This window comes from Bison bison, unplaced genomic scaffold, assembly GCF_000754665.1.
Source record: "Bison bison bison isolate TAMUID 2011002044 unplaced genomic scaffold, Bison_UMD1.0 scf7180017864470, whole genome shotgun sequence".
Taxonomy (NCBI): domain Eukaryota; kingdom Metazoa; phylum Chordata; class Mammalia; order Artiodactyla; family Bovidae; genus Bison; species Bison bison.
The window spans coordinates 2,343,277-2,355,125 of record NW_011495031.1 but is presented as its reverse complement, the minus strand read 5'-3'; the positions used below and the strand labels follow the sequence as shown (position 1 = coordinate 2,355,125).

Genomic DNA, 11,849 nt, shown 5'->3' with positions numbered 1-11,849 from the left:
ACTGACTGAACAACAGCAAATTCTTTGTTTCTGGATTATTATAGTTTCTGGCACACAGTCTTCTCCATCCCTCTCTGTTTTGATTTGGTGATACTTTTAACTAACATCAGTCTTGTGTTTTTCAACTCTTCTGTGTAGCTGTCCACTGGTATGGTCAAAACCCTAGAATCGTCATCATTGAAAAATGTTGTGCCTCTGTCATGAGTTCTGATTTACTGTTTTTGACTTGTTATCGTTGTTCAGTCACTAAGTTGTGTCCGATTCTTTGCAGCCCCATGGACGGCAGCACGCCCAGCTCCCCTGTCCTTTGCTGTCTCCCAGACTTTGCTCAAATTCATGTTCATTGACTCGGTGATGCTGTCTAACCATCTCATCTGCCGCCCCCTTCTGCCTTCAGTCTTTCCGAGCATCAGGGTCTTTTCCAATGAGTCGGCTCTTCACATCAGGTGGCCGAAGTATTAGAACTTCACCTTCAGCAACAGTCCTTCCAATGAATATTCAGGGTTGATTCCCTTTAGGATTGACTGGTTTGATCTCCTTGTAGTCCAGGAGACTCTCAAGAGTCTTCTCCAGCACCACAATTTGAAAACATCAGTTCTTCAGTGCTCAGCCTTCTTTATGGTTCAACTCTCATATCCATATACATGACTACTGGAAAAATCATAGATTTGACTATATGGACCTTTGTTGGAAAACTGATGTCTCTGCTTTTTAATATGCTGTCCAGGTTTGTCATAACTTTCCTTCCAAGGAGCTGATGTCCTTTAATTCATGGTTGCAGCCACCATCTGCCATGATTTTGGAGCCCAGGAAAATAAATTCTGTCACTGCTTCCAGTTTTTCCCCATCTATTTGCCATAAAGTAATGGGACTGGATGCCATGATCTTCTTTTTTTTTATGTTGAGTTTCAGGCCAGCTTTTTCACTCTCCTTTTCACTCTCATCAAGAGGCTCTTGAGTTCCTCTTCATTTTCTGCCATTAGAGTGGTATCATCTGCATATCTGAGGTTGTTGATATTTCTCCCAGCAGTCTTGATCCCAGCTAATGATTCATCCAGCCTGGCATTTCACGTGATGTACTCTGCAGAGAGGGTAAATAATCAGGATGACAATATACAGCCTTGTTGTACTCCTTGCCCAATTTTGAACCTGTCCTCTTTTCCATGTCCCAGTCTAACTGTTACTTCTTGAGCTGCGTACAAGTTTCTCAGGAGACAGGTAAGGTGGTCTGGTACTCCCATCTTTTTCCAAGAATTTCTCACCATTTTGTGATCCACACGGTCATAGGCGCTAGCATAGTCAATGAAGCAGAAGTAGATGTAGATGTTTTTCTGGAATTCCTTTGTGTTCTCCATGATCCAGTGGATGGTGGCAGTTTGATCTCTGGTTACTCTGCCTTTTCTTAACCCAGCTTGTACATCTGGCATTCTCTGTTCACATACTGCTGAAGTCTAGATTGAAGGATTTTGAGCATAACCTTGCTAGCATGTGAAATGCATGCAGTAGATTGAGCATTCTTTGGCATTGCCCTTCTTTGGGATTGGAATGAAAACCGACCTTTTCCAGTCCTGTGGCCACTGCTGACTTTTCCAGATTTGTTGACATTGAGTCCAGCAGTTTAACAGTGTCATCATTTAGGATTTTAAGTAGCTCAACTGGAATACCATCACACCACTAGCTTTGTTCGTAGTGATGCGTCCTTGACTTAGATACCATAGCTGTATGTAAACAACTCTGACGTGTCAGTGAGGTTGTCTAGTTCAGTCCTTCTCAAAGTTTTATGTGCCTCAGATTCATCTGGAGGGCCTTGTTAAAGCCCTGAACGCTTGGTCTGCACACTTCAGTAGGTGGTGTGATGCCCTGAATTTGCACTTCTGTCACCTTCTCAAGGTTGCAATGCAGGTCTGGGGACCTGCACTTTGAGAAACAGTGCTCAAATTAATACTTTTCCCCAAAGGACAAATGATTTCCATTCTGCCTTAAGCATCTGTTCATGTCCTTACTTTCTTTACTTTGTATTGATGACTTCTAGAAATATGTTAGGGCTTCTCTGATAGCTCAGTTGATAAAGAGTCCACCTACAGTGCAGGAAACCCCAGTTCGATTCTTGGGTCAGGAAGATCCGCTGGAGAAGGGATAGGCTACCCACTCCAGTATTCTCGGGCTTCCCTTGTGGCTCAGCTGGTAAAGAATCCACCTGCAATGTGGGAGATGTGGGTTTGATCCCTGGGTTGGGAAGATCCCCTTGAGAAGCGAAAGGCTACCCGCTCCAGTATTCTGGCCTGGAGAATTCCATGGATTGTGAAGTCCATGGGGTCGCAAAGAGTCAAACACTACTGAGTGACTTTCACCTTTGTGGCATAAACAACAGAAATGTGTCACTGAGGTAAAGAACTTCTGAACAGAGATTTCTCATGCCTTCTCTTGAAATGAGAATTTTCCTCTGTGTCCTTTCATGTTCTCTCTTCTTTCCTTTATGCTGTTCTCTTCTACTTAGTTCCCTTGTCCCATTTTTTCCTGGTGATTTTTGGCTCCTTCTTTATCAGTTACCTAAAATGGTCTTGGATTATCAGTTTCTCCTTCTATAAGAAATTAGCGTTTTCCCTTCAGCTTCCAAATATATCCAAGATTCCCTCATAGCTCAGTTGGTAAAGAATCTGCCTGCAATGCAGGAGACCCCAGTTTGATTCCTGGGTCGGGAAGATATGCTAGAGAAGGGATAGGCTGCCCTCTCCAGTATTCTCAGGCTTCCCTTGTGGCTCAGCTGGTAAAGAATACGCCTGCAATCCGGGAGACCTGGGTTCAATCCCTGGGTTGGGAAGATCCCCTGGAGAAGGGAAAGGCTACCTGTTCCAGTATTTCTGGCGTGGAGAATTCCATGGACTGTACTGAGCGACTTTCACTTTGACTTTCCAAATGTATCCAGACAAGCCCCTTTTCTCAGAGCATTGTCCCAATTCTCTTCCTTCTTTCCTCTGCCAAACTTTTTTTTTTGGAAGAAAAGTGATAGTTTAATCCCTTTAGTAGAGTTTCTTATAGTCTGATTTGGTTTCCAGAGTTCCACTGGTCAGCCCACTCACTGGTCATGTGACTCTTAGGTTTTAAATTCAAAGATCTCTTCCAGTTTCTGCAATATTTGATATAAACTATCTTTTCTCTTTTTGAAAGTTTCTTCCTTTGTTTTTCAGTTATAGCCTTTTAAACTTTTCACTGTTCTTGTTTGCATATCCTTTAATCCTTCTCTGCTTTTTCTTGAAACTTGGACTGCTTTTCCCAAACATCTAAATTTGTGCTATTTAGTATGGGAGCCACTAGCTAAATGTGCCTGTTGAGCACTTGAAATGTGGCCAGTTCAGACTGGGATATTGTGTAAATGTAAAATACACACTTGATTTTCAAGATGTAAGATGAAAAAGAATATAAAATATCTCACTAAATTTTAGAATATTGATTATATGTAGATAATATTTTGAGGATATTGGGTTAAGTAAATAAAATATTGCTGAAATTCACCTGTTTCTCTTTACTTTTGAACTCTTACTACATCATCTGTGGCTTGATTATGTTTCTCTTAGACATTGTTGATCTAAATTTTAACTTTTCTTAAAGACTTCTTGGTCAGTTTTTCATCTGTTAATATATACTTCTTTTCTGAACAATAGTACAACTTTCTGAAACATTTTCTCCCCATCCCCACAGTTAGATACTAAGCTTTTTTAGAGCCAGAATAATTCTCCATAGTGCCTTTTATATATTGGGACATAGATATATAGATATGAAAAAATATGTATAAAAATGCATGTGAATAAATGACTTGGGTAAAGTAGTACCGTGTACTTCTGGTAGATGATGCCTACTGTGATGTTTTTGTTTAATCTGATGATCAATAGGAGAGGTTGGTGTGAAGGAGAGGAGAGATGTTATTCGGCTCTGAGATTTTAAAATCAGACATGTACTTCGCCCATGTGTATCTTGGGCCACCCCAAGCCACTGATGATGGCTCTGAATTGTGCTGTTGGGATTTTACTGCCATCTGGTGTCAGGATTAGGAAACTGTAATTCAGCGTTTTGTCTTTCCTTTCCCTCCAGAGAAAACAGGCTGTCTTTCCTCTGAATGTTGCCTTGTTCTTGTCCATTTCTTGAGTAAGTTGTCGGGAAGAGCTCATTGACTCTCACTGTAGGAAATCTTTATTCTCCTTCTTGGAGCATTCTTCATTTCCTTCCCTGATCACTTACTCTCCTGTCCCTCGTGTTCCTGTGGCCTCTCACTCTCATTCTTCTCAGACAGCCCATTTCCTTCTCAGTGTGGTAGTTTTCTAGCTTTGGATTCTCGGCCTTCTGCTTTTTATCGTTTGATTTCATCTATACCAAAGGCTTTAAATACTGCCTATTTACAGACAAATTTATAATTATAACCAGAAACCTCTTCTGGTCTTGTCACCAGTGTCTGTAGTTGCTTACCAGACTGTTAACATGAGCATCTGAAACGTAGCATGATTGAATCTAAATGTGGCTCTCCTGCTCTGTACCTATTTCTCAGGTCTGCTTTCTCATTTCAGTAACCCACTGTGCCAGAATTTGATATCATCTTGGCATCCACCATCTCTCACACACAAAAGTCAAACATGTACCTTGTCCCATTGAGTCTACAACACTGCTTTCTTGCATGTGTTGAATTTGTGATGCTTCCCCTGCTTCCACCTGATCCAAATCACCACTGCCTCTTGCCTGGACTAAGAATGCTCCTAACTGGTCTCCCAGCACACACTGTTGGCTGTACATTTCATCTGTACATTTAGTATCAGCCTCTCCCACTCGCCTGAGAGTTCCATAGTGGTAGGGGCTACATGTATGTGCTTCACCTTTGGGTCCCCAGCCCCTGGTAGTTCCTAAAATCTGTGTAATACATATATAGCTATTTACTTCAGCTCTCAGTGATTTTGCTATGACTCCTATAGTTTTAGTGGCTTATTTCAGTATTAATATTTTGTCTGAGTTCATTTATTGTAATGAGTTTTAACTACTTTCTACTTCTGCACAGAGGAGCTTCATTATATCTGTAAAGACAATATAGTTTGGGTATTAATAGTTAATGACAACAATCTGGTTACATATTAAGGACTACCAGTCAATATGCTGAAATTATTTTCTGAGCATTTGAAATTTCATGGCAGTTGGCTCATCTTTTTATCATTCTTCTGTCTAGAGTGTAATGTTCTTTAATTTCAGTATGGAGGTGTATTTGCTAAATCTTCAGTTAAAACCTGTTTGACTCCAAGTGTTCTTTTAAATAGAAACTTGTGTCTCAATAGTTTTATTAATTTTAATTTGTTTTGATATTTTAATGATAGTTTTGCTTTATAAATCTTTATTACTTGGGCTTGCTTTCTGCTTTGAGTTGATGATATTGCTTAATAAGGCAATTTAACTTGTATAAGTAAAGGTGATACAAAAAGTTGGTATTTAGAGATGGGCAACACTCTGTTATAAACTCAGAGAGCAAGGATTTAATAAGTATATACCATGGTTTCTCAACCTTGGCATTGTTAACGCTTTGGATTGCATCATTTTTTACTCTGTATGTTTGGGAGCTGTTCTGGGCATCATAGCATTTTGGTAGCATCCTGGTACCAGTTGCATTCCCTCCTCTCCAATTGTAACAACAAAAGTGTCTATAAACGCTGCCAGATTACCATGGGGCAGGGTAGTGGGGAATTGCACCAGATGAAAAGTGTTGAATGCTATGCTTAGATGAGGATAATAGGCCAAGAACTGTCTCACTGGGGCAATCTTTGGCATTTTCTAGGAGTTTTTGAGAGAGTAGTAGTGGTGTGGTGTGTTGTTAGTAGCAAACAGAAGTAGAAACTATATGACTATGTTTGCACATGTATAAATTTTTGTGCTTGCTTAAAAGAAGTAACTTTTGCACATAACCATGTGGTTAACCAAACTAAAAAAATGCTGCATTCCAAATATGTTACTAATAAAGCTTCATTTATTGACTGATTTCAGAAGGTAGGTGATTGTAGAAAAAGGGAACAAAAATTACAACATAAAGAGTGGCTTATAATCAGATCTTTTGCTATTTGTTCTTATGTATAGAGAATACAAGATATAATTAACTTATTTATTTTTACTTCAAAGGGACATGAGAGACAACTTTAGAAGAAAAAGTTTCAACTCCTATTATGTGAGAGAGCGGTCACCTCATAAAAGAAACACTCCTTTTTTCAGAGAATCGCCTGTAGGCCGAAAGGATTCTCCACACAGCAGATCTGGCTCCAGTGTCAGCAGTAGAAGTTACTCTCCAGAAAGAAGCAAAACTTATTCTTTCCATCAGTCTCAACATAGAAGTATGTATTTTTAAGAGTTCTCCTTTTTGTTTTTTTTTGCAGCCTCCAACAGTCAGAATATACCGAGTCAGATAGCATTATATGTGTTATTAGATATACATATTATTTTTAACTCTTTATTTGAAAGTTTTCAAACTTACAGAAAAGTAGAATAGTATAACGAATGTCATAACATGTCTTGGAACCATTTCAAGTTGCAGTCCACATGATATTTCACTTCTTCAGTGAAGTATCTGTGTAGAGGAGGTATGTTTGTAATCATGTTGGTGAGTTATACACTCCTGTATGTTCTGCTAATTCCTGGGTTGATCCAACCTCCTTTAACCTTTGTCACTAGGGGAGATAATTTATATTTTTCATGAAAAATATTAGTGTTTCCCCTGAATATAACGTATAGCCTTACAGAATTTATTTATTTATTTTTTTTAGCCTTATAGAATTTAGAGCTAAAACCTACCTTCGATTCATTCTTTGCCAACCTCCAATTTGTTTTTGTTTTTTTTTTTTTTAATTTGAAGTCCCCAGACATGCATGGCATTCAGTGCATGTCACCCTGGCCCAGTTGCTCAGTATTGGTTGGAATAAATAAATGAAGCAACTTTCCTAGGTAAAATGTTCCTGTATTACCATTCTGGACTCTACCATCTGCAGTTGTGCTCATTCACAATACAGTTCCTCATGCCTTCTGTACCCAGAATGTTATATTAGAACAGTGTCCCTGTCACCCAGCAATTAGAATGGATATGTATTTTCCCACAACTAATAGCAAGTTTATCAATATATAAATGTGACATGTAAAGTATAACTTTGATGTAAGACTTGATACTTTGTAAATGAGTTAACATGACATAAGCAGGTCTAAGTAAGAGATTCTCACTCTGGGGATGGAAGAACATGCCATGGAGGAAATGGCATTTGGACTCATCTTTTATTTCAGACTTGTACGACTAGAGAAGTATCTTCTAGGTAGAAGGAATTATAAACCAACAGATAGAAATCAGAAATTTATTCTTTCTTTTCCTTCCTTTTAACTCTTTTTTTTCAAATAATAAGATTTTTAGTTTAACAATCTTTGCTTAAAATCATTAGATTGTCTCCATTGTAGCTGTTGTTGGATTCCTGTATTTAATAAACGTTTATCACTTGTCTGCTATTTCCAGAGATAGTTAGAGTGGGGCTTCCAAAAAACATATTTTGGATATATGTGTATGAATGGCCTTGCAGAAGGTAAGAATCCCACTTGAAGGTTTTAAAACAACTATAGTGACTCAACACATGCCTGATTGCTTAAAATATTCTTGGACTAGTTCCAGGTAATTGAAAGTTTTACTATGGAGTTCAGTGTTAAAAGTTTGGTAACTTCTCCTTTCCTTCACTTCCTTCCTCTCCCCTCACCCTTCAAGGAGATAAACAGCCTCTAAGTCTAATGTATGCTCACATGCACAGACATAAATATCCAAAATTAGCCAGGTACCTTCTAGGGACATATGTTTTTAGATGTGTATGACTTAAATCCAGATCTATTAGTAATTTGGTTAAGAGGAAGACAGTGTCTTTAGACACAGATTTGAAGCCTTTTAAACAAAACTAGTAAAGTGGAAGCTGGAGATCCTTCCTTAGATCTTGTAGTGAAGCTGTTAAGTTGTTTAAATTATTGGTGAATTAGCCTTGTTTCTTCCATTTTTCCTCTAAAACAGATTTCTAGGATGATATCTTCAATCTGCATTTGGTCTGGTAGGTAGTGGCCAAAACTCTAAAATCTTGAGATGCAATATGGAGCCACAATGTGATGCTCCAGTCTGTGTGTCTCTAATATGCTTTCCCCATCCTTACAGGTCTAATAGGTTTAATATCTTGCAATGACGGAAAGATAACAGAAAATTGGGAGACTAAAATCTGGTGTGAATTGAATGAAATAGAGTGTACAACTTTGTTAATGCCTTCATGTATATTTTCTTAAGTCATTTAACTTTGAAAGTGAAGTTCTTCAGTCAAGAAAAAAGTTGTTTTTTTCTTCCCCTGGGAAAGTTCTCTTTACAGATTGCTTTGGTTGATTCCTCAGCTATTGGGGCTGAACTGTTACAATGTTTTTCTTTACTTCTTTCATTAAACAGTTTTCAGAACAGTTACATGAGATAATCTTCCAAAAAGTTAATGAAGTCTTACTTTAAACAATAAATGGAAAAAGCAATTGTTATTTTACATATTTGTGGTACTGGTTTTTGCTTTAAATATACATCTCCCAAATATTGATTGTACCTTGCGTTTATTCAAAAAATTAAAAAAAGAGCTGAGAAATGTGGTCCTTCAATTATCAGTCACGTTTTGGGCTAATTTACCAGTAGTAGGTTAATTTAGTTTTCCAATGGAAATTGACATTTTGACAAAGATTTTAAATGTTTCTGTAAGTAACAGGTAAAAATAATTTTCTTATTCCGTATGCTCTCATTTTGTTAATTTTTTAACATATAATGTTTTGCTTCTTTTCATACTTTTTAGAGAAATTTTACTGATTTTAATGATCATTAATAGTTTGTCCATGGCAATCATTTTATGACTATTTATTCATAATTCTGTGCATTTACTATATCTCTTATGTGCTTAATTATAAGTCACAATGATTGTTACTTTTTCATCTCAGTTGCTTATTTCCTGTTTTGTGCACACATGTCCATACATGTTATTTAATTAAATTTTTTCTTAGTGTTTTGAGTTAAATCCTATGGAACTTTATACTACCATAGGCTGATTATCTTTGTAAATCAAACTGTCTGCATCTTGTGTTCACATTTAAGAATTTTCTGCCCATAACTTAAGTGGACTAACCTGATCATAGCTGTGACTATGATATATGATAATATTTTTTTTCCTTATTATCGTTCATATTTACATGTTAACAGTATAGGTTGTCCTGGTTAGCCTCATTTCCTTTTCCCTTGTTATTATACTGTTATAGTTAAAATTGTTTTGTTATATATACCATTTATATTTTTACTTGAAGTTTATTTTTATTCTGAGTAATATAACCAGACATTCGCTGTTTGTCAGCTCTCTCTTAGATATTTATTTCCTTTTTCTTTCCCCTCTCTCTGATGAATCCCATTGTTTTCCTATCTTATACTCTTGCTACTTACCTTCTGTTTAGGATAACAGTGTTAATAAAAACACCAGAGTCTCCCATATCGGTATGGGAGACTTTTTGTAAAGTACTTTCCATGAAGTTTTCTACATCACAGGCCAGTCTTTCCGTTTTTATATAACTCATTAAAAAAATAATAATTTAAAACCTCTTCTTGTAACAGCTACTTAATACTAATTATTTTTCTTAGAGCCATAAAGATATTTCTATTTATGTTGGAATCTTTTGAAAATTTGAAAAGTACCATCATAATCTCTTTGATTTTTTTTTTCCAGATTTAAATATATATACTTCCTTCAGTGCTTCCTTTTATTTGACATGGTTTTCATACCTTTTACTTTCCTAATTTTCTTTCTATTCCTTTTAAGTTGTGATGCCAGAAGTGAACTTTTGTCAACCATATTGTGTTACCGGCCTTTATTGAAACTGCAGGCAACTGCAATCTAGGCCATTTTCACATATATTATAATAATACGAAGAAAAAGAAAAACCCTGCAGCTTATACTTTTTTCAGGTACAGTTGTTTGTTTGTGGTTAATACATTAAAAAATAATCTAGGAATGCTGTATTTCATTTAATTAACTTTGGCTTACAATTCTCTTCCATAAAGGTCTTAAAATCTCTTTAGTGACTCTATGTACAACAGCAGATAAAAGCAGTTTTGTTTTATCCATAAATGAAGTATACTTTATGTTTTGTATTAGTCATTAATAATTAATTTGAGTAGCATAAGTCCTAATATAGAAACCTCTAGGTACGTCCCTCTGTGGACCATGTATCTAAATCATTTGCTATTACTCAACCAGTTGTGATTCCCCATATTTTTTTCTTTTCCACTTGAGAATCACAAAGCATTTCCTCTTTGGAAACAATAACATAGAGATTGCTTTGCTTTGTTGTGTAAAATCTGTTGTGATTCCTAGGGATGATCCTGTATGTACTTACAAACTCTTTGTTAATTTGTTCTAAACATTGGCTGCAGGTTAATGTCAAATTTACCAGTGATGCTCACATATAAATCAGGCTTCCCTCATAGCTCAGTTGGTAAAGAATCCACCGGCAATGCAGGAGACCCTAGTTTGATTCCTGGGTCAGGAAGATCCCCTGGAGAAGGGATAGGCTACCCACTCCAGTATTTTTGGACTTCCCTTGTGGCTCAGATGGTAAAGAATCGGCCTTTACCATCACATAGAATCAGGCTCTGTGACACTTTGGGGCTTCCCTCATAGCTCAGTTGGTAAATCATCTGCGTGCAATGCAGGAGACCCGGGTTTGATTCCTAGGTCAGGAAGATCCCCTGGAGAAGGAAATGGCAACCCACTCCAGTATTCTTGCCTGGAAAATCCCATGGACAGAGGAGCCTGGTGGGCTACACACTATGGGGTCTCAAGAGTCGAACACGAGTTAACGACTAAGCCACCACCACTGTGTGACATTTTGGTTGAATTTTTTAGAGGTCCTTACTGTGGAAGATTGACAGGTTTATTGCTTTCATTGGTCTGTATCTGATTTTATATAGCTCCGACTTTGGGTCTAGTCTCCCCTTATTTTCTTGAAATCAGCAGCCATTATTAAGAGTGGAAGATATTTTAAAGAAAGACAATATTAATCAGTGTTTAATTTTGAAAGCACATCTTTCATGATAACTGAAAATGTACAGGAATTAAAAATACTATTTTGAGAAGAGTTATCTTTGGAAATTAGACTCTATTATTAAACTTCAGTTTAACAAGAAAGAAAACACGTCTTAAGACCTTTTGCTGTGAATGAATTTGGAAGTCCATGCGAATTTTTGGATAATAGCTGAAATTCCAGTAAAATTTAGAGATTTAATTCTGCCTTTAGAAAGAAGGCTTTTCTGTGCAGTTGTAGAGTAATAGTGGGAACATGGAAGTAGGCTTTACCATCAGATCATGTTTATTACACAGTAGGAACCTATTTTCTTATATGCTAAATATAATAGTGTTTCTTAGCTTGAAAGTTACTTTATTTGTGTTCAGTACTCATAAATATTTTGGCCACCTGATGTGAAGAGCTGGCTTATTGGAAAATATCCTCATGTTGGAAATAATTGAAGGCAAAAGGAGAAGGGAGCAGCAGAGGATAAGATGGTTGGATAGCATCATTGATTTAGTGAACATGAATTTGAGTAAACTCAGAGATAGTGGAGGACAGAGGAGCCTGGCGTGCTGCAGTCCATAGGGTCACAAAGAGTCGGACCCAACTTGGCAACTGAACAACAAAACTCATAAAATCATTCAACAAAAATTTACATAAAAGATTTGCCAAGCAAGACAGATCCAGTCCTTGCCCTCTGAGTTTATATTTAGAGACGGAGACAGGCCATTTCATGGGAC

The 11,849-nt window shown here is 37.1% G+C and overlaps 1 protein-coding gene across 4 annotated transcripts in view; it reads left to right on the top strand.

Moving 5' to 3' along the window:
• PPHLN1 (periphilin 1) overlaps positions 1-11,849 on the top strand; it is a 179,548-nt gene that overhangs the window by 69,658 nt on the left and 98,041 nt on the right. For all 4 annotated transcript variants that reach the window (XM_010860759.1, XM_010860760.1, XM_010860761.1 and 1 more), the window contains one exon: positions 6,145-6,353. In XM_010860759.1, the coding sequence (XP_010859061.1) occupies positions 6,145-6,353 (209 nt within the window). The remainder of the gene's footprint in view (positions 1-6,144; positions 6,354-11,849) is intronic.